Below are 24,913 nucleotides of genomic sequence, written 5' to 3'. Positions count from 1 at the left end.
CAATTCTTCTTTTACAGCAGGAACTCAGTGATGAATTCCCGCTTCATGTAATCATTTCCTTGCTGTAATTGCTGATATGTTCAAATGCAGGTCTTATCCAAGAAACATGGAAGTTTACAGACATCCAAGACACATGAAAGCGAAACATATTAGCTACATAAAGAGAAGCTTGCTCTGAAAACACTGGTCAACAGTAAAAATGCTTCAGAGATAAAACTAACCAATTCTTACTAATTTTAGGGTGCTGATAACGAATATGAAATTAGTTTTTAAAGATTCGCTCGGGTTTCAAAGAAATACGTTATCACCCGATGTGCTCTGCTGGGCAAATTAAGGGTTCGTGGCAACAGGAGCTGTCTACTTATTTCAATCAACTTCCATTGTTTGACGGTTAGTTTCATTGCTATCCTCAGGGACATACGCAGGGGTGGGTCCTGAAGGTCTTGACACCCCTACTTCTTTGTAAATTTAGTCTAATTTTAGGTGAAATTATCAAATTTTAATATAATTTAGCTTCAAATTGTATTTGGACCCCTGAAAATCTTAGGGCCCCTCCCGAAATAAATTCCTGCGTAGTCTCTGGCTATCCATATTACTCGCACTTAATCGCTAACAAAGAAATATCAACCACTTCACAGTTTAGCTTGTATTAAAGAGCTTGTCAGAGAAAACATGTTGTGTAACGTTCTTATGTAGTTACAATTTGCCATATCGGACGTATTGGTGAGATATTGGGTGGGTGCTGTTATTATTATTATTATTATTATTATTATTATTATTATTATTATTATTATTATTATTATTATTATTATTATTAATCTTTCTATGACTATAGTAAGCAGAAACATGTCGCGTAAATGTGTTTGCAGTGCAGAACAAATTGTTGTTTCTAACGAAGTGAAGCGAAAAGTGGAATTTCGCTCCTATCATAAAGAAAGCCTATCACTTGTACTTTGGCTGTAAAGTGGGAGATGTGGACAAGAATTGAGCACCACATATATGTTGTAATACTTGTTCTACAAATTTGCGGGACTGGCTACACGGAAAAAAGCCATGCGTGCCATTTACAGTTCCAATGATATGGAGAGAACCAACAGATCATACTTCAAACTGCTATTTTTTCATAGTTCTATAGTTCTTCCAACTGAAGGTCTATCCAAAAAAAAAAAAAAAAAAAAGTCCACTGCTACTTATTCAAATATTCCTTGAAACGTTCGTCACTGTGGCATACTTTGCAGAACTAAGGGTTCCACAACTTCCTGTACCTTACTCCGGTGTTTCACCCGATGAAGAGCAAAAGGCGAACAATGTCGACCCACATTGTCAAATTCTGCTGCAGATTCATCGTCTTCCACCGATCCTAACCTCACAAAACCAAAATATCATAAATAATTATCTATTCACCGTATGATACTAAACCTGAATTAAATTACCTGGGGTTTTCAAAAAGTGGCGCAGAACTGCTGCCATCCAAACTCAAGAAATGGGGAGCTTATTCTGAAGATCTAAAAGTGTTCGTGTTTTGAACACGTCAGAATCCCTAAACAGTATTTTCAGTGGAAAGTTACATATTACGTTGTAACAATGTAGGCCTAACTGGTCTTATGAGTAAACTTAACATAGACGATAATCTCGATGAATGGCGGCTATTCATAGACGCATCAAAACATTCTTCAAATATATTCTGCGTAAACTTCCACAAATTGCTGAAACTAAAATCAGGTAAGAATCCTTATTGGCACTCAAATTCGCTAACTCCTCAATGATCCTGAATTTGATGCAGTGTTAGAAAATGGGGAGAGTATTGAATGAGACTCTTTCCGAAAAGTGGTGACGAATGTTTTGGAAAACGAGCGGTATATGAACTATAATGAAATAGAGGTGCACCTAATACCTTCTACCAAGCAATAGGGTGTAATGTATCACTAAAACTACATATATTGCAATCCCACATAGATTTCTTCCCAGAAAATTGCGGAGCAGTCATAGATGAACATGGGACACACACACACACACACACACACACACACATACATATATATATATATATATATATTATCATGATACCATTTGAAAACCTGTTTTATTCTGAAGAGAATGACGTATATGTCATGATACTCAAATAATTAATAGGGGCCGCGGTGGCTCAGTGGTAGAGCGTTCACCTCTGGTGCTTGGGGTCCCGGGTTCGATCCCAGCCCCGCCAAGTGAACTTTGTGGTGGACAAACACCGTGTGCGTGGGTTTCCTCGGGGTTCTCCCGTTTCCTCCCACTTTCTTCATTCCACCATTTCATTCATTACTCATCACCACCGTCTTCTTTAGCCTTACCGGCATAACGTGGGACGTAAAACTCAAAGATTTCATTTCATTTCAAATAAATAATACTGTTCGGATTCATTTGATTTTATAGTTATCTCACTTTCTTCCTATATGAAATTTGATATTGTCTAGCAGAACTGAGAAATATTTTTCCGTCACAACTATTGTAGGTATTACAATGAAACTTTGACACATGTATTACTTATAAACTACAGTAGTTTTTAAAGGTATATTATATTTGGGTGCCTTTAGTCGGGGCCGTACCAGGGGGTGCTGCATTTGAAAAAAGGGACTTTTGGACAGTAAATTCCCAATTTTACCTTGAATTTCCTTCTTCTTATACATCATGTACTCATGCGCATATTACCATTTGCAAGCTTGGTTTATTCTGAAGTGAATGGCATATGAACCAAGATAATCGGATGAACAGAATTGAAGCAATAGCTACTTAAGTGAAAGACCAAACAGAAAATTCAAGAATCTAAGTGTCAACATTACATAACACACATTTCTACCGATTACACTTAAACTCGAACCAATTCATCATTTTAATTTTCGTATTCAGCATCCTCATTTGCATAAGAAAATGTACTTTTCTTTTCCGAAGCATTAAAAAAGTTAAAATTTGTTGTCCAGTGAAATTATTTGTTGGCTATTCAATAATTACAACAAACATTAGTCTTTTCGGGTTCGATTCCCAGTGAGAGGGCATTAAAATCAAACGCGTTAACGCGTCTCATAAACTAAGTACAGCAATGGGATACTGAACTCCAACAATCAACATCAGTAAACATTCATTTTGAAACATAATTGCGAATTTATAAAAGTAACACACATTAAAATTAAAATATCCTTTTCCGCTTTCTTTCATAAATAATTATTATTCTTCTTTTTTGTAATACTGTGGGATGATAATTGAAGAATACATCTAAAATAAAATGATAGTTTGGTGACTTATACATTGGCAGATTTCCTTATTGGCGGATTTGTCCATTGGCAGATTTGGTAATTGGCGGATTTGTCAATTGGCAGATTTGTCCATTCTCACGATTGGCGCATTTGGTCATTTCCGCGTTTAGCACATTTGGTAATTGGAAGCTTTGTCAATTGGCTGATTTGTCCATTTTGGCAGTTGGAGCATTTGGTCATTTTCGCGTTTGGCGCATTTGGCAATTGGCAGATTTGTCCATTTTCACAATTGGCGTATTTGGTAATTGGCAGATTTGCCCATTGGCGGAATTGTCCATTTTCACGATTGGCGCATTTGGTCATTGGCAGATTTGTCCTAGACCCGTTTCTCTCGTATCAAAGGCCGTAGAAACTGGTGGTGGTTCAAACGTACATTGCACCTCAAACGTACATTGCACCATTCAACACTGTTTGTGCGGAATTTGATTTTGATTATTTTAAAGTTGTGTGCCCGCTAGACCTCTCCATATATGAACAGGTATGGCTTTATTAGCATGAAAGGAAATCTTTTAAATTCTATCTCCCACGATTATGGCGGCTAGGTTAAGGGAGACGACGATGATGAAAAAGGAAGGAAATGGTAAAATGAAGAAAGTGAGAGGAAACGGGAGAACCTTACGAAAACCCACGCACACGGTATTTGTCCATCACAAGGCTTTATTAGTATGTAGGTGTTGTGAAACGTATACTACTATTATTATTATTATTATTATTATTATTAATAATAATAATAATAATAATAATAATAATAATAATAATAATTTGAGTCGTTAGACTTTGATAGTTATTTAAAAGTCAAGTCAAATGATATATTACGACAAGTTCAAGAAGTTTTATTTTGAAGTACTTTCTTTGACTTTACTCTTCGAGTACAGTACCCAATTAAATGACATCATAAGAAATGTCCAAACTTTTGATTCATTTAAAAAAGTTTCATTTCTTTGTCACCACCATTAACTTATTTCAGAACAGAACTTTTTGAACACAACATTTAGCCAATAGTATAGTCATCAACAGAAGTAAATAGCTTATTTTACATACAAATTTCACGGTATTTGCTCTTGTCGATGGCTTTACAATAAAATTACAATTCGAATATTATTTTAAATTATACTTTTAGTATTTTATACAAAATAAATATATTTCATTTGTTTTGCATCAAAAATATTATAGGAGAGACCTTACGTTCATTATTGCATCCATGCATATTCTGCAACAAATTGGGATCTTTATTAAACTTGCATACTAATATGAAACATCATATAAATCACATATCTGTTCCTATACATTCCCTTGTGTTTGATGGGTTCGGAGATGCATTAATAAATCACATTCTGATTGAAATTCTTCAGCGCAGTTGCTGCATGGAAGGAATTTACTACCACTTACTTTAGTATGATTCTCATAGTACTGTTTATGTATAAACTGCGTGGAACATACTGAGCATCTATATCGGTATCCAGCATGCCTTTTTACCTGATGATGCCTCAAAGATGTTTTACGAGCAAATTTTATGTCACAAAGATTACACGAAATGGGTTTATTCCCTGTATGTTGTGTGTAATGTGCTTTCAATGAATCTTCGGAGGATAAAGTCTTGCCACACGTCTTGCAAACACAATCTTTGTTTTCGGCATGATTACTGTGACGACTGAGGTGTTGCTTATAACCTCCTACAGACACAAAGTATATTTTGCACTGGGAACAAAAAATATTACATTTATATTCCTTCGAGGATTTTACCCATTTGTGGTGTCTCTTCAGTTTCTCGCCTGGCGTTCCTTGGTGATAGATCTGCATATGCGTAGCAAGCTCTTTGTCACAAATGTAATTGGTACCACATGTTTTACAGGGATACTTGTTAATTTCAATATGTACTTTAGCATGGTTTTCAAGGCTTGGTGCATCTTTAAAAGTTTTGCCACATACTTGACACATGTGACCTATTACACCAAGATGCATTAGTATATGTTTACGCAATGTATCTTTAACTGCAAATTTCTTACCACATTCGTTACACGCGTATTCTTTTGCGCCATTGGAATGCCATATGAGGCAGTGATTTGTAAGACTTTTCTCGTAAGTGAATCCACGGCCACAATATTCGCAAACAAATGGACAATACCCGGTATGTTTCCGTATATGTCGATTCAAATCATTTTTTTGGAAAAATGCCGCAGAGCACTCTGTACATTTATATGGCTTGTCTTCCATTGTATGTAATTTGAGATGTCTGAGAAGATTACCCGCCCTCGACAACATCCGACCACAAAATTTACACATCACTAACTCTTCCATGTGGTTTGTTTTCATGTGAAAGTTCAGATTCTTCTTTCCCTTAAAATGCTCTCCACAAAACACACAAAGATGCGCAGGATATTTTGCGAGATGTTGCCTCCATTTTACGTTCTTCATTTCTCCCTTGTTCCCTTTTGTGTATTTTCCAATTATCTTTCTTATAAGATTTGATTCATCAGACCTGGAAGAAAAATTAAAGTGTATGAATGTGTACAAAAGACTTTCTAAACATATATCGTTGTTATTTTTTTCGTTTACGACAACTCTTGTATATACATATTCAGTAGTAGTCAGGATAAGCTTTCTTCTGGCTGATAGATTATGAAAATAATTTTCGGTTTGATTTTGAAGTTACAAAGAAATTGTCAATTGAAAACGTTCAAATCAATACCAAGTAGATAAACCAGCAAATGTATCAACATCGTTATTATACAATATCCTAATCTGACAATACTATTTGTCACAATTTAAAATACATGTAATCACCAGCACCAAATATTAAATATTTTCTTTTTTTTTAAAATTAAAATATTATTTTTCATGGTGTAATAGTTAAGAGTGCACGGGGGCTTCAGGAGGCAACACATGAGGATTGCTTTATCATGGGTAACCATACCGTGGTCGCTCATAGGTACTTTAGAATATTGTATATGATTGTGAAAGTATAAAAAGTCATGAAGCATATTTTGATTCAAAAATTACTAAATTAAAATTAAATTTCCCACAAAGAATCCATTAAAAACCTGGGAAGTGCATTCTAAAAAATTACTCAATATGCACAACAGGTACAACCTTTGATCCTTTGTATGTAATCATGAAAGAGGTTAAAAAATAAATAAATATCAATATAAGTCATTGAAATATTATCTTTTCATAAATTGGGCAATCTTTCCTCACCATTATCAAGCATCTGCACCGCACGTTTTTCTGGTCAGAATTTCTCTTTACCATCTTTAATTCAACGACGTTTGATCAAAAAAGATACATTACCTCCCACGGTATCTCTCATAAATAAACACTTGAAAGGTGGTTGAGATAAGAATCCTGCAGATATTTTATGAAGTTAGCCAGCTGAAAGCACAGACAAGGAGAACATCAGGCTTTGTGGATTTACTTCCAATTGTTTTTATTATCATCAAATTAAAGAGCAATTTTCTTTATTCAGTATGCTTGTTTATTATTATTATCAGAGAAGCCACTGATACACGTTTGTGGTTAGTCGTAAGTCCTTAAACACCGAGTGTATGAAGCACTGCAGCAGTAGGCGGGTGAACAGACCATCAAACAGAATAAGCTCTTTTGCACCACTTACCTCATTTCCTAGACAGCTAGCTACATAAGAAGAGGCCAGATAGTTTTTCTCACCACGATATAGGTGTGCTATGCTACTACCGTGAAAACCTGCACAATGATAGGTTGGTATCTCAGTAATACATGTGCTGATATATGTCTTTACAAACCCTGTTGATGTGAGCCAAAAAACTGGGGCGACCATGTTGGACAAAATTGAATACCAAACTGTGATTAGGTTCCTCATCTTCAAGGAAAATCAGTACAAACGACACACAGTGACGATAAAAGAGAGAATTCAAATGTGGTCAAAGTCTACAGGACGACCCAAAAGAAACTTGTTTCTCAACGGTTGCAGACACAAGTGGTGCCAAAGGTTAAACACGTAGGACTTGAAATTAGATGTTTGACTATTACTGTTTAACTAGTGAGGTGAGCATTAGTAGGGGATCCGTTCATATTATATTACATCATATTCTGCATATAAGAAGAGGTCCCGATTATTGACACCTTTCCGAAAACAGCAACGTGCGCAACGCGCCTAAGGCATTTTAGACTTATACCATCTGAATGCTTGCGTAAACAGCATATTGACTATGAATAAATGCTGAGTGTACCCATTTGATCCTGAAATCAAACAAAACAGTTAAACATAGTCCTTTCTCCCAAAAAGGGTAAAGTGCAGCATTCATTCAGAAAGTCACGTTGTCCGTGTTTTAGGACAATGAAGGTATGATCTTCACTGATTACTTACACAAAGGGGTCACAATCACAGGAACATAGTGCAGAAGTTAAGGGATGCTATAAAAACACAGGCAGGTTTGCTTCCGAAAGGTATATTGCTGCTAGCCGACAATGCATCGGAACACCGAGCAGCAGAAAGACACTCACTATTGTTCTTCACCTACCTATGTGACTACGAACCTTTGCATCACCTACCATATTCACCTGATTGGCTCCGTTCGATTACTTCTGCCTAAATATGAAAAAAAAAATGTTGGGTAGGCATTTTGCGGATGATGAGAGGCCATTAATGCCATGGAAATCTGGCGTGCCTCCAACTCCGCCGACTTTCATACAGATGGTATAAACGAACTGATTCACAGATGTGAGAAATGCAACGCAATATGAAATGAATATGTAGAGAAAGATCCGTCTGTCGATCAAACTGCAAAACCCGAATTATTTCTATCATGGTTAGAGTAGAACTTTCTGGCCTGCCGTAGTATTACAGGGTCACCCCATAGCTCCCGGCACTAGGCTACAAGAGTCTGTCATTGATTATTGAGAAAGAGAGGGTTTAATTGTTTCTTTGAAATTTAATGTTTCTTTTAACATTTGAGGTTTTTAGTTTACCGTAGGGCACGAACCAATTTGTTTATATTGGAGATCGAACACTGAACCAGACACGCAGAAGAATACGAAAGAGATATGTTACATTATACATAGTCTTAAGAGATGCTTCATAGTTATCGTTTCTGAAGTTCGCTCTCTTTTAGTTATTATAATGTGGCATTTAGTAGTAGTCTACAAAGAAAGTTCGTTACTCGATTATCTCATATTCATAATATAGTGATCTCTTAGTCATTGTAATGGTTTTTACTATAATTCATCATTTTAGCTTATTTTGGTAAAAACTCGAAAAAAAAAAAAAAGTATTCACTAATACAAAACGTTATTTGTATTGTATAAATTTGAGTATCGCAGTGGCGTAGGGAAGGGGGGGGCCCGGAGGGGCCGGGCCCCCCCCAAAGAGGTCCGACAGTGTACTTTGGTACTTTGATGTTTGTAATTTTTTATATATTTTTATGTTTATATATTTTTTGGTTTGTAATTTTTCTATATGTGCCTATAACAGCACTTGGGCCCCCCCCCAAACACACATCCTGGCTACGCTACTGGAGTATCGGGTACATTGTTAGATCATAAACTGAGAACCAGATATCAAACCAGTGAGATTATACTTGAATTTATTTAATAGCATTTTGCATGTACTATCTAGCTTAGTTTAAAACTTTAAGTTAATTAATATTCAAAAGATTATACGGTGCGCAGCGAAGACTACGTAATTTACACAATAAATTCAAAATGTACTCATTTTGTTCCTCCAAATTATTACAGATGCTTACAAAGATGACACTAAACGTCGAATATTTGCTGCCAGCATTGTCAGGACATTCTGCAGGATGGGATGTACTGAAACTAAATATTCATAAATTCCACACCAAGGTTTTCCGAAAAAAAAAATAATAATAATAATAATAATAAAATAAAATAAATACAGCAAGCTCAAATAACATACATCCAAATTGTATAACATTATTAACGTTAAAAAAAATCGATAGCTCTCTCTGAATTCAATTAAATGATATTATGTGAGTTTAATATCTCATGCAGTTTTTCATAAAACTTAGAAAAACAAATTCCTTTGTAAGTCCAACAATTGATTCTATTCAAGAAGCATCTCACTTATCGAGGAGAAACTGATCCTGAGAGATAATCTCAGGAGATTCTTCATTATGAATCTACAGTAGAACATTCTATGGTTAATGAGATTTAGAACTAAATTATGATGTCTTCAACTCTAATTATATTAGGGTGCAAAGATGACATACAGGTCAATCAATAGACGACATTGAGAGAGGCTTGAAAGTCAATTCTCATGTGTACTTTCCGAGAAAAAGTACTTTTATCGTGCTAAAAAGTATGTCCTTCAATGCCAATAATAATTGGTAGGTTTCATTTTGCTTAATTATTTATGTGCTGTATCCCTTGTTATTTGTATTCTCTTAACAGAGACATACTTTACTACCCGTAAAACAAAAGCTAATATTCGGACGACAGAACAACTTAAATCAATTTTGTATTAAACATTGGGAAGAGAAATGGTTACAGCATTGACACTTTGTAAAAATGGCTATATCAGGTTGCAACATCACTCAAAATGAACAGCATTAAAACAAACCATAGTATAAAATGGATCGGGATGCCTACATTTCATTCCCTTCCGAATCACAAAAAGTTTTCAGGAAGCGGAATTTTAAAGTTTCTTCAGTAATCTGCTTACACATACATACATTAAATTCAAAGGACATATTCGGGATGTCAAATACTACAATGCCGAAACATCGGGACTTTCAAAACATTGATTTAAAAATTATTCATAAAAAAACAAGCGTGCGAAATTTTCCATTCGAAAGTGAGAATGAAAATTAAATTCCGACATGTATAATTTGCTGAAAGTTGAAATAATATCACTAGTTCCTTCACCATCGTCACCAACCATTGACGAACAACGAAGATTATTCTGTGCAACAGCTATATGGTTTTATTTATTTTTATAAATATTTAGATTTTATACATCCTATCCCAAAATGCCTTCCTAAGTCTTCACAATGGCGACAGCGAAAATTCGACGTTTAATAATATTTTTAGACATATATAAGTTGGAGGATTGAATAATAAATTTAAAAATGTATAATAATAAGTGAGTACGTATTGAGTTTATTGGTAAGATTGTTGTTCAAGTGGTTTACATTCAATGTGTACAAATCTGCTCCGAGGTCATATTTATTTCAATTAAACACAATAATAAACAATAATTTAAAACAATTCAATATTTGCTACTTCAGTATGCGCATTAACTTGGAAGCTGTAATATCCAACGTAAAACTGAATTCAGATTTTGATCCAACTTCTAAATCTTAATAATGTATATTAATTAAGTGTATAAAATTTTTCGTTTCTTTCAAACTCTCTTCAAAAACCATTTCGCACTCCCGAACGAGTTAAAATCAATAGTACAACTTCTCTGAATCAATTAACAAAAAATTGGTACCAGAAAGTATTTACTCTATTTTCTTTCTCTATTTGTTGTAAAGGGGAGCCCTGGTGATATAGGCTGATAAAGAACGTGTTTTTGTAGAAACGTATGAGATCATGGGATGTATGAGACATGATCTGATAAAAACAATACTTGTAATACAGCGACAATGTTACCTTATATGTCTACACTGCATAATTTGAAACTTCTGGAAGAACTGTTGTGGAAAAGAGTGAAACATCTATACTAACACTATAACGGCAGCGGGGGGTGTAGGGCGGGGCGGGGGAGCCTAAGTCCCCAGTGTTTTGAGTGACAAAAATAATTTAAGCTATTACTTATATATTTTTGAAAGTTGATAGTAAATTCATTGTGTATCTATCATAGTCTGCGTTCTGCCTGGTTCCCCCAGTTTTTACCTTCTAGATCTCTGTCTAACAGGGAGTGTAATAGAGTCATCGACAAGAAAAAATAGCATGTTCTACATAACATGTGATATTCTCAAATAAACTCTTACCTCGTATCACGAACTCCGTTTTTGTTTAAGATTCTGTAATAATAATTTGAAACATTACGAAAACAAAATCTTAAACAAGAACGAAGTTTGTGGTACACTACGCATAAAAAAATGTGACAGCTAACGCCGTGCAGCTAGGCCACCCAATATACACCTTCTTATCCTATAATCCTGTCTGGTAAAGAGACCCCCTCTATTTCCGCTCCTTTCTTCTCTCCCATACTAAAATTACCTAACAACATGAACGCAATTCGAATTTCAAACTACACATGTATTAGTATCGATAAAATGAAATAACAAAACCGAGAGAAACAAGATTCATAAGTTGATGTAGGGAGAAACTGAAACACACAAAATGAAAAATTGAAACCAATGGATGTCTATTACACAGAGGTTCAGAAATGAGGCAGAGAGAGAGAGAGAGAGAGAGAGAAAGGCGAGACAAGAAGAAAAAGAAAGGGGAGAACAAATAAAAATGTGGAATTTTAAACTTAATAAGAAAACAACCTAACTTTATAAAGTTCCGTTACCAGAAATCGAACAGTAACATAGAAATAACGATTGTTTTTATATATTTTTCAGGACTATTTGAATATATAGAGAATACTTGAAACATTCATTAAGTCACTTTCAAAAAGGATACTCAATTTCCAGTAGAACTGTAGATCTCACAGACACATCTTAAGATAATGTCAACAGTTTAACACATGTTTTGTTTTCGCGTGGTTCCGTTGTAAATTCTGTAGTGTTCATTGGACGTACTGATGCAAACTACATTCTAATAAACCCAGTAGGTAGCGTAGGTCACATCTTCTATTCCAGACTACTAACGCAAAGTCAACAAAAAAAGAAGAAAGAAACGAAAAGAAAACGAAAGAAAGAAAGATAAAATTGTATGAGTGCTATTTTACTGGTAAATTTTTACCAGAAATATCCTATATTAAAAGTCCAAACCGTATCATAATGAAAAGTTATAAATGTTCAAATGGAAAATTGGATGTTCCTTATAGATGTAGCAGACATTGCATGTTTTAAATTTCAACGTGAATAAATCACATTGAATTAGAGGATGGAAACAAATTTGTGTCGAACTAGTATAAATAAAATTTTGTTTTCAAAATACCAAAAAGTTGCTATTTTCTAGTCTTTTCGAAAGATTTATCTGTTACGAACATCCAGCATCACTTTCATCTCTTGCGAATATAACGTAATTTGCACAGATAGAATGAACACGCTAGAGCTCAAATGGATCATAGTGTCAGTCGGAAGATGGTTAGGTTATGGACCACGACTGGGTCGAGGATTCAAACCCGTAGTGACCCAATAATTCGATTGAGACTCGGTAACCCAGATGATAAAAAAGGCATTTTGCTTATTCCGTTGCGTTTAAACAGTATTTCTTTCAGAGACGACCAAAACTGGATATGTTATCCCCGGAGCACCAAAAACTCGACGCTGAAGTTGCCAGTTAATTAGATTCTCCAGACCAGGTCTATCGGTCTCTTGCTCCGTTTTAACTTTGGAACACACACACGCACATGAAGTGTGTGTGTATGTGAGAGAGAGGGCGGAGAAGTGAAAGATGCAACGACAGGATATGTAAACGTCAAGAAAGAGAGAGAGAGAGACGAATATAAATATGAAACATACTTATCATTACAGTGTATGATGAAGAACGCACACACTGTTTATTCGAATTCTCGCCAGTGATGCTTTGTAAGTTCTCCAACAGAAGATAAATCTCTGTTTACAGCCATTATTTTATGCGAAAAAGTTATACTACCTGGCGGGGAATCGAAACCCCAGATTTTCCGCTTGGAAGTCTGGTACTTTAAACTACATCACCGATTGCTTTGTCCAAACTTTGTTCAACAAATCCTGTAATATTTCTTTCTGAGAACAATAACACGAAAAGTGTTTACTGCAGATCAATGAAGTGTTTTGAACATTCTGGTAAAGCCCTTGCCCTTTCCCAACCAATATTCGTAAATCGTCTCTATCATGATAAAGGTGTTTGCTTCCACATTCTTAAGCATTGCATGTCAAATATGACAAATCGATTCTTCACTATCACTGCAAAAAATGCAGCTTTGGCGTGAACAGGACTTGAACCTATGCTGGAGAGCTGTATTATTCGTACTTCCATTACGTTACCGCTACACTATCATGCCACCTGAAACAAGAAGCCAAATATTACTTTAGCCTTGATCTTTGGAACGATCAAGCTTCTTCCTATAAGGTTATTTGCACCTAAGTGCACAACGAAATTTATTTATTCGACGACCTAGTGAGAAATTAGTGCCCACTAATAAAGGAAACAACATACAATCCAGGAAAAATTACAGAAATAAAAATATTATGCATTATGAATTACTTTCGCCCTGCAAGTTCAAAAGTACGCGAATATTATTATTATTATTATTATTATTATAATACGAGGGTCACTACGAAACTTTTGAGATGTGAAATAACTTACGTACTTAAAATCAATTTAACATATTTTCTCAAAGTATTCACCATTAAACTGTACACACTTTTGTATCCTCGAAAACCACTTTTGGAAGCAGTGTTGCCAGTCTTCTGCTTCTCCAGGGCTGCAAAATCTCTTCCCACGCATGCGATCTTTGATCCTGGGAAACAGAAAAAAATCATACGGGGCCAGGTCAGGACTATACGGCGGATGAGTCATAAGTTTGATCTCCGTAGATTCTAAAAACTGAATTGTGATGTTGGCCGTGTGTGCGGACGCGTTGTCATGACGAAGCAGGATCCCACGCAATCCAGTTCTTGGACGCCGTTCCCGAAGCTTCTGGAACACTTTTGTTAGGTAAACAGTGATGTACCACTGAGCAGTAACAGTCCTTTGTTCTTCAAGTGGAACAGTTGCAACATCGTCAGATTTGGAGAAGAAAGTTGCGACCATCTTCTTCCCCACATTTCGCGGTCGCTTCACTTTCGTGAGTGGATTTTCGTCTGGAAAGATCCAAACTGTAGACTGTCATTTATTTTCAGGGTCAAATTGATAGATCCAAGTCTCATCACCAGTAACAATGTCAGAGACGCGTCAAGAATTGCCTCCATCAAATCTTGCAAGCATTTCTTCACACCATTCCACACGCATGCGCTTCTGCTATTCAGTCAAAGTGTGAGGCACCCAACGAGATGAAACCTTTCTGAGCCGAAGATGATCATGAAGAATTTTTGTTACTGCTGGCGATCCAATGTTCACTGTAGATTTAATGTCCTTGAAAGTTGTTCGAGGATTTTCTCGAATCATTTGTTCCACAGCGGCAATGTTTTCGTCTGACACAGCTGTTGCCGGACGTCCAGCTCTCCCTTCATCTTTAAGCGATGTCCGGCCTTTTCTGAATTTACCAAACCACCGAAAAATTGTAGCAAGGTCCCCAAATGCCCCTGCAAACGGTCAAGGCTTTGTGTCTCGTTCAAACCACTTTTGAAATCGTAATGGTTCATTGCCCGAAAATGTTCCGTTTCGAGCTCCATTCTAGACAGCCGAATACTGCTCACATCAACAAACAAGTGAAGGCGATACGGCCACGCCGATAAGCGAGGCGATTTGAAACTTGCTCCGCTTTTTTCCTCTGGATACCACTACCGAACGCAATTGTTGGGATTCAAATACTGTGCCACAACGTGTATCTCAAAACTTTTGTAGTGACCCTCATAATAATAATAATAATAATAATAATAATAATAATAATTATTATTATTATTATTATTATTATTATTACTAGCATCAATTGGCCGCTTTGCTGGGCTAAATTGAGAAAATATAATAATATGCTCTTTATTCAGTCACTTTTTACTATTACTAAAGCGCTCTTTGATATCGGTCATTTTCGATGAGTTTTATATATCCCCCCTTTCCCATGTTGCGGAGCACGGCATCTTCAGTTTCATTGTTCATCTCAGCCACCCGGAAAACTATGAATTCTACAATGATATTGGTTATTTTGATCATTTTTATATGCCCCCCCCCCTAAATCTTGTGAGCTGAATTTAACCGGCATTAGATGTGACACTGTTCATCACAACGACTCCAAAAATTATAGATTCGATACCAATATCGGTCATTCTTCGTTCTCTTTTAAATGTTGCTATCCTTCCCCCTTCTCTCGGAAAACCATCTCGTGTTCGAACTTCATCTAGGTTGAAAATTTTATCGAGATTAGTACGGTGGTTCAAGACTTATTAAATTTTATTTATATTTATATATCTCTCTTGCCCATTCCCCTTTTCTAAGTTCTAGTGTCAAAGTGAAATAATAAAAAAAACATATCAGGCCCGAACCTTATCTATGTTAAAAATTTGATCGAGATAGGTCGCGTAGTTCAAGAGTTTTATTTATTTTATATCTTTCCCCTCCCCTAATTTTTACCATCAAAATGTTATGATGAAAACCACTCCAGGCCCGAACTTTATCCATGTTGAAAATTTGATGCAGATCTGTCCGGTGGTTCAAGACTTATTAACTCATTAACATAGTCACTTTCAATTTTATAATATAGGTTATTATTATTATTATTCACGTACATTTGAATTTGCACGGCGAAATTAGTACATAATATGTTCTTATTTCTGTATTTTTTTCCTGGATTTTTATTTGTTTCCTTTATTAGTGGGCATTAATTTCTCTCTAGGTCGTCGGATAAATGAATTTCGTTGTGTACTTAGTTGCAAATAACTTTACAGGGAGAAGTTTAATCGTTCCAATGATTACGGCTAAAGTAAGTAACATTTGGATTCTAGTTTCAGGTGGCATGATAGTATAGCGGTAACGTAATGGAGTTACGAATAATACAGCTCTCCAGCATAGGTTCAAGTCCTATTCACGCCAAAGCTGCATTTTTTTAGAAAGTGATAGTGAAGAATCTATTTCTCATATTAGACGTGCAATACTTAAAAATGTGGAAGCAAACACCTATATCAGGATAGAGATGATTTACGAATGATGGTTGGGAAAGGGCAAGGGATTTAGCAGGACATTCGAAACACTTCATTGATATGCGGTAAACACTTTTCGTGTTATCGTTCTCAGAAAGAAATATTACAGCATTTGTTGGACAAAGTTTGGGTAAAGCAATCGGTGGTGTAGTGGTAAAGTACTAGACTTCCAAGTGGAAAATCTGGGTTCGATTCCCCGCCAGGTAGTATAAATTTTCGCATAAAATAATAGCTGCAAACAGAGATTTATCTTCTGTTGGAGAACTTACAAAGCATCACTGGCGAGAATTCGAATAAACAGTGTGTGCGTTCTTCATCATACACTGTAATGAAAAGTATGTTTCATATTTATATTCGTCTCTCTCTCTCTCTTTCTTGACGTTTACATATCCTGTCGTTGCATCTTTCACTTCTCCGCCCTCTCTCTCACATACACAAACGCTTCATGTGCGTGTGTGTGTTCCAAAGTTAAAACGGAGCAAGAGACCGATAGACCTGGTCTGGAGAATCTAATTAACTGGCAACTTCAGCGTCGAGTTTTTGGTGCTCCGGGGATAACATATCCAGTTTTGGACGTCTCTGAAAGAAATACTGTTTAAACGCAACGGAATAAGCAAAATACCTTTTTTATCATCTGTGTCACCGAGTCTCAGTCGAATTATCGGGTCACTACGGGTTTGAATCCTCGACCCAGTCGTGGTCCATAAGCTAACCATCTTCCGACTGACACTATGATCCATTTGAGCTCTAGCGTGTTCATTCTATCTGTGCAAATTACAACGTTATATTCGCAAGAGATGAAAGTGATGCTGGATGTTCGGAACAGATAAATCTTTCGAAAAGACTAGAAAATAGCAACTTTTTGGTATTCTGAAAACAAAATTTTATTTATACTAGTTCGACACAAATTTGTTTCCATCATCTAATTCAATGTGATTTATTCACGTTGAAATTTAAAACATGCAATGTCTGCTACATCTATAAGGAACATCCGATTTTCCATTTGAACATTTATAACTTTTCATTATGATACGGTTTGGACTTTTAATATAGGATATTTCTGGTAAAAATTTACCAGTAAAATAGCACTCATACAATTTTATCTTTCTTTCTTTCTTTCGTTTTCTTTTCGTTTCTTTCTTTTTTTTTGTTGACTTTGCGTTAGTAGTCTGGAATAGAAGATGTGACCTACGCTACCTACTGGGTTTATTAGAATGTAGTTTGCATCAGTACGTCCAATGAACACTACAGAATTTACAACGGAACCACGCGAAAACAAAGCATGTGTTAAACTGTTGACATTATCTTAGATGTGTCTGTGAGATCTACAATTCTACTGGAAATTGAGTATCCTTTTTGAAAGTGACTTAATGAATGTTTCAAGTATCCTCTATATATTCGAATAGTCCTGAAAAAAATATATAAACAAACATTATTTCTATATTACTGTTCGATTTCTGGTAACGGAATTTTATAATGTTAGGTTCTTTTCTTATTAAGTTTGAAATTCCATATTTTTATTTGTTCTCCCTTTTCTTTTTCTTCTTCTCTCACCTTTCTCTCTCTCTCTCTCTCTCTCTCTGCCTCATTTCTGAACCTCTGTGTAATAGACATCCATTGGTTTCAATTTTTCATTTTGTGTGTTTCAGTTTCTCCCTAAATCAACTTATGAATCTCGTTTCGTCTCGGTTTCGTTATTTCATTTTATCGATACTAATACATGTGTAGTTTGAAATTCGAATTGCGTTCATGTTGTTAGGTAATTTTAGTATGGGAAAGAAGAAAGGAGGGGAAATAGAGGGGGTCTCTTTACCAGACAGGATTATAGGATAAGAAGGTGTATATTGGGTGGCCTAGCTGCACGGCGTTAGCTGTCGCAATTTTTTTGATGCGGAGTGTACAAGGCAATACACTGCAGCCCACTTATAACGAATTTCAAGGGACCGACACAATGAGTTCTTTATGTCCAAACTTCGTTATAAATAAACTCATGTGTTTTTCCGAATTATGGAAAAAGGAAAGGATTAGATAACAAGCAGGTACGCTTAAAAAAGAATATAGAGCAGTATAACATTACACCTGAAGATAATTTTATTAATTGGGTTGTTATCTAGCCTATCGTACATATTGCAGTTCTTCCTTCCTGTTCAAGCACACTTGAAGAAGTCTGTAATTTTCTTCTGAACCAGGTCTACTGCCGCTGTTCGTAGCACCGCCGCTTCCACTTCCTCAAATACCCGAAATGCATTTTCCGGCACCGTATTGCTGTGTTCGAAAAGATAGCGTTGCAAGTTTCCCAAATTTTGGATAGTTTCTTTGGAACTCACCTGTTATTTCACATTTCCACTTCTCCCTCATCATAAGAGTCTGCTTCATGTCTTCGTAGCCTCCCTCACGCTTTCCACAATTGAATTATCAACATCGGGATCCTTAGTTACAAGCGCATCATCTGCAGTGACGTACTCGACAAACGTAATTCCCTGTGTCCCTGCTTCCTGAAATTCATGCCTGGTTTGCATAGCAACAAGAGCTATGAAAACCAGCTTTGCGGTACCTGAGCTATCCACGAGCAGAAGAAAGGAAAACATGATCCCTTTCTGAATATTTCGCTATAAGCGGTCTTTATGGAAAATATTGTTCGTAATATACGGTCATTTCTTCCTTGTGTTTAATAGGTGGTGTAACGGGGATTTCATTTACGTTCGTAATAACCAAAAATTCGCTATTTCCGAGTTCGTTATAAGTGGGCTGTAGTATATTTCAGTAATGTGACATTCTTTTTTGTAGCAACTCCATAAATGCGTACGTGTATACATTGTACCGCCATCATGAAAACCTCAAAGTGGTTAAAGTGCAATTATCATCATGCATTGACTCTATGGAAATGACTAATACACTAAAAAGTAAAGAAAAAAACTGTATATAACTCACTCAAATCTTTATCATTATTATTACCTGTTTCTTTTCAGTCATTGAATATAAATACATGAAATTTCACGCATGGGGCTTTCTACTTTAGAGAATATGAATTTATCACCTACTTTGTCGAACCTAAATGAGAGGGAGAGTTTTTCAAACTGTTTGATTGAAGGACGACTTTAGAATAACAAATTTCAGGAACTTTAGTGAATTTTAACACCTCTCAACAAACTTGAGCTACATTTGGAGTATCTATCATGTTTCAAATACAAAAGTTGATCAGTTTATATCCGATCGTCTTGGCAACGCTGCTGTCACCTGTGTAGTAGCATGTCAGAAATATGAACAATTTGCAGGTGCCGAAAGTGACCCGTTATGAAACAGTGTCAGGAAAACGTTCAAATATCATTGACCACAGTTAAATCTATCATGGTCAGACAAACCCAAATACGGCCCATGCAGAAACATTCGCCAACAAAATGGCCCTGTTCCAGGTCATCAGCCACAGTGTGTTTTGACGTGCTTCGTGGAATTCATCAGACGGCTGATCAGAAGAGTCCACCATCCCAACGTGACATTGTCGAGATTAAATCTGGAGTCCACTATCAGCCACATCATTCGTCAACGTCTTGGTCTGCGGTGCATACATAACGGTCGGGTTTACAACCTCCTCCTCCGATACACTGCTGAACCTACGGCAAACTGTACGAAAGACACTTGGGTGGGGGCAAATGAGAAGATGCTTATCACGTTGGACGGGATCAACATTTATCTTCTGCATAGTGGTAAAATTTGGGCAATTAATCGGCATGTGGTGTGATTCACAAACTTTATACTACTAACGTATCGGACATCACAATTCTTTGTTATATCGGGTGTATCAAAATCCAGGATTAGTAAAGATACGAAAAAGGGGAAAGAGACGAAAATTTTGGAGATGGGTGGGTTTTCAATCTAAAATGGTGGAATTTTTTCAACCGTATCGGCCGTTTCGTGTCCACACTAGTAAGGCGCACTATGTTAAATGAAAAAGTAACGTTGCCAGTATAGTAGGCTGTTCCATTGGGACCTCACCATACCAACAATACAGCATTGTTGAGAAATAGGTTTGTGTTCTAGGTAGTTAAACCTAAACGACCAACTGAAAAAAACAAAAAACACCTAAAATGAAGATAAACAAGAAAAAAAAACAAGTTGTGAAGTGCACAAGAGCAGGACAGGAAGGGACAAACGTGTGGCTAGAGGGAGAGAAAATAAGACCTTTCCCTATCTAGGAAGTCTAATATCCTCGGATGGAAGAAGTGAAAAAGACGTAAGTTTCAGAATAGCACAGGCTAAACAAGCATTCAATAGGGAAAGAGGATTGCCAACATCAAGAAACGTGTGGTTGGACGTTCGTAAATCATTTATTAAGACCTTGGTACAGAGCGTGGCGCTTTACGGATAAAGACGTAGACATTGGGAAAAGCTGAAATATCCAATATCCAAGCATTTAAAATGAGGTGTTGGCGCAGAATCCTGCGTACATCATGGACCGAAAGGTAAAGGAATGAAGACGTACTAAAGGAAGCTAATGAAGGACGACAGATCATGAAGATAATAGGAAAAAGAAGAAACAGCATTCATGGCCATCTTATTCGGCACTCCGATTGGATCACCGGGATGATAGAGGGAAAGGCAGAAGGAAAACCATGACGAGGAAGACCAAGGATAGAATATCTAGATGCAGTTACGACAAAGAGATCTAATCAAAGTACAAAACAGCTCTTCCAAGAGAGAGAAAGTTTTAAAATTTTCATGTTGACCAATAACTTATAACTGAGGAGAGAAAGAAGAAAAAGATTCCCTCTCACATAACAATACGCAAATTCCTCCTTTAATTTTTGCATGATCTTACGTTCTGTTGGAACAGCCCTGCTGAACTGGAAATTCTGTTTTTTCACTTGATACAGGACGTCGTACCAGTGTAGAGCCTAAGCAGCTTGTGCGATTGAAAAAAGAGTCCCCATTTTAGTTTGAAAACCACCTATTTTCAACAACTTTTCTCTCTTTCCATATTTTCGTATCTTTACACATCAGAGGGAAGTAGAATGGTTAGGTGTATACGGTTTTCAGGTGGTATGGCGCTTTTTGCAGAATCTGAAGAGAAAATCAACAAGATGTTAAAAAATTGAGAAAGGGGTACGAAGCATATGGGATGAAAATAAATGTTAGCAAGACAGTGCCAGATATAGATGTAGGAAGGGTGAAAATAAAACAAGTGACTAGTTTCTGATACGTGAGTAGTATTATTAGTAATGGTATGAAGTGTGAACGGGAAATAAAAGCAAGAATAGGAGTGGCGAAAGAAGCCTTTAGAACAGGTATGCAAATAACCACTCGCCCGGGCGAGTTTTTAATATCACTATTAAAATACCGAAGTTAAGTAAATGACTTCTATTGCGGGATGTGGGCCAGTGGGTTTTTTCTTGGGCTAGTAAAATTTTGTTGGTTATTTGCATCCCAGCTTTAGATGAAAGAAAATATTATTTTGTGGGACTTCGAATACAGAGTTGAGAAAAAGACTCATAAAATGCTTGTGTGGAGTATTGTGCTGAATGTGGACGGAGACACAGACATTAGCAAAGTGATGAAAAACGACTGGAAGCTTTCGAAATGTGGGTGTGGAGCGGAAAACTAATTTGAGGGTCTTAGAAATGGTGGGGAATAAACAACAAGTTTAGGTATTATTAAGAGGAAAAGAAACTGGTTGGGACATTGGCTAAAGGAAAGAGAGGGAGAGGGCGAAGTAGGAATGGACGATATCAAAACAAAAGTCGTACGTGAAGACGAAGAGGTTAGCGGAAAACTGGAGGATTCTCAGTTGCGGCAAATGACCTGCCAATAATGGCAAATACCCATGATGATGATGATGATTACTCATTACTAAGTTGGCTAATGGGCTCAGACTTTTAATAAGCCCGGTATATAATTTTAACTGGCCTTCTTGTTCCAACTTATGATCAAATGCATCACAAGTGTTCTGTAGCAATGCCGATGAATTATCAGATTATTTTACCTTTTTCACGTTTTATATTGATGAATGTAACAGATCTTCATTGCTTTTATTTGCAAATCATAAATGGGCTTGTGAAGGATATTCTGTCAGTTTACAGTAAAAGATTTCTTGAGTTTACAATTAAAGGAACGATCTAACACAGGTCAAGGCATTAACTACAATGGCCACCAGTAGTTGCACGGTTAAGAGTATATTTAACCGATTTAGCAGAAAAGTCAACCTTCATTGTGGAAAGCCTTGAAATGAAAGTGAAGAATGGGAACGGGGTATACAGAAATAACTGAGAAGGATCGGAACGGCTGTAAAATGACAACTGGATATACAAGTAGAAAGAGTTACACTTCACGAAAAGTCAAGTAAGTCAGGAGAACTAAGCGAGCGGGGAAAATTCTTGGAAAATGTAATGCAGATTGAGTTACTGAAACGGGACAAGATAATACTGAGTTTAAATGTAACATTCCGTTACCAAGGAAACTGAGATACTGGATTATTACGTCTCGAGTATAGTAAAAAACAAAAAATAAATAAAAATAAAAATAAAAAAATAAATAAAATAAAATAAAATAAAAAAACAAAAATAAAATAAAATCACTGATAAAAATTATTTTATTTTGTTGTGCACCTTGTTACACATAGATATACGATATGAACTAATGGAATCTTCAAGCAGCGTTCCCAGTGTTCAATCTCCATCAGTTAATTCTGCGGAATCAGGTGAAACCGATAACCCCGGCAATGACTTGGACTCCAGCATTGGCAGGCCTGCTAGGGGCCACTTTTCAGCCACTGTTGACGTCATTAAGATCCTCTACACACATCCTAAGACGTGTCCCTCGTGGTGCTCGAACTGAGGTTGCCGATGCACTTTCCAAGTTATTACAGCAAGTAGCTATTTCAAATGGAGAAAGAGAATGGATCAACCTGTTTATATTTCCATTTGTAGCACTAACTGCTTTCAAACAATCCGAGAATGTAAAGAACCTTACCGCATGGGTAAAACAAAGAGTTCGTGTTTGGGATAATATAGGCATTGACTCCTTAACCTTACAATCGCCAAAGATCAAGAAATCTATACCTAAACAGAATGTGTCAAATCTGAAAATTATTGAAAACAAATTAGCCGATGGTGATATCCGAGGAGCAGCCCGTTTACTAATGTCAGATGATACAATAGCAGCCCCTGACACTTCAGTGTTTTGAGACGTTGCTGGAGAAACATCCAGCCCACTCTGGAACATTTACTTCACCGAATCTTCTAGAAGATCAAAACAGGGTTCAAGGAGTTTCAATAAACGGAGTTAAAAATGCTATACATTCTTTTCCATCTGGCAGCTCGAGAGGTTTAGATGGTCTTCGCCCTTCGATTCTCAAAGATCTTTTATCTTGCCAAATACTCGAATCGAAGGAAAAGCTATTAAAATCACTTTGTGATCTGTTCAATCTAATTATTTCGGGAAAAATACCCTTAGAAGTTCGATCTTTGTTTTTCGGAGCCAGACTTATCGCTCTTAAAAAGAAATGTGGTAGAATCTGACCTATCGCCATAGGGAATATTTGGCGCAGAATATCAGCCAAAATTATATGCTTCAGAATACGAGAGCCTGTTAAGAACTTTTTGTCTCCCCATCAACTTGGAGTTTGTATTCCCAACGGAGTCGAAGCACCCGTTCATGCAACCAGGGTATATTTCTCCTCCACACACAACGCTCCAAAAGCTATCGTAAAGCTGGATTTTCGCAACGCTTTTAATGAACTTCGCCGGGACTCCATGCTTACTGAGGTATTGAAATATTTTCCCGCAATATACCCATATGTTCACCAGTGTTACGCTCAACCCAGTAACCTATTCTTAGGCCAAGACACTATTTCATCCCAGAGAGGAGTACAACAAGGTGATCCCTTGGGCTCAGCACTTTTTGCCATAACAATACATTCTTTAGTACATTCGATTAATACTGAACTAAACATCTGGTATTTGGATGATGGGACTATTGCTGACAAACCCGAGGCAGTCCTTTCAACGTTAACACATATAAATGAGAAAGCATCAGCTCTTGGCTTACATTTGAATTTCTCAAAATGCGAAGTTGGTTTTCTTGGATCAGATGAAGTCACATCCGACCAATTATTCAGAAGATTTGGAGAGGTTGCCCCAGGAATACGCCTTCTAAGCAAACAGGATGCTTGTCTTCTAGGTTCTGCTCTCACAAAGGAAGCATTTACAACTGTGCTATCAAACAAAATATCCAAATTAGAATATTTTCTGTCTCGTCTTGACTCGATTTCAGCACACGGAGCTTTTTTTCTTCTACGTCCTTCATTGTCAATCCCTCGCCTAAACTACTTTCTACGGTGCTTTTCATCTTGGAATGAGACTCCACTGCTGAAGAAATATGATCATATCCTCAAAATGGATCTGGAGTCAATTTTGAACTGCTCCTTGAGTGACGAATCTTCGATGCAAGCATCCTTACCTCTTGGATTAGGAGGCCTTGGTATTCGACGAACCGTTGATATGGCGATTCCTACCATTTTAGCGTCCTACCACGGATCCCTTTGTTTAATCGAGGCTCTCCTTCCTCAAGGCTACCACCTGGACCGTGGACGGGATAGTTGAAGAAGGCTCTACCAAATGGATAAATATAATAGATACGGATCTTCCAGAAATCAGCAAAAGAGGTTCTCAGGCATCTTGGTACACACCAATACCAGTACATTTCCATAAACTTCTTTTACAATCTGTTGCTGTTCCA

The 24,913-nt window shown here is 36.7% G+C and overlaps 1 protein-coding gene across 4 annotated transcripts in view; it reads right to left on the bottom strand.

Moving 5' to 3' along the window:
* Positions 1–4,062: 4,062 nt before the first annotated feature.
* LOC145668050 (uncharacterized) overlaps positions 4,063–24,913 on the bottom strand; it is a 126,996-nt gene continuing 106,145 nt past the window's right edge. For all 4 annotated transcript variants that reach the window (XM_081735528.1, XM_081735530.1, XM_081735527.1 and 1 more), the window contains one exon: positions 4,063–5,769. In XM_081735528.1, the coding sequence (XP_081591654.1) occupies positions 4,572–5,769 (1,198 nt within the window). In that variant the 3' untranslated portion in view covers positions 4,063–4,571. The remainder of the gene's footprint in view (positions 5,770–24,913) is intronic.

The sequence above is a fragment of the Thermobia domestica genome, chromosome 13 (assembly GCF_964235325.1).
Source record: "Thermobia domestica chromosome 13, izTheDome1.hap1.1, whole genome shotgun sequence".
Classification (NCBI taxonomy): Eukaryota; Metazoa; Arthropoda; class Insecta; order Zygentoma; family Lepismatidae; genus Thermobia; species Thermobia domestica.
Note: the sequence above shows the minus strand (reverse complement) of the source record. Positions and strands in the feature narration are given on the sequence as shown.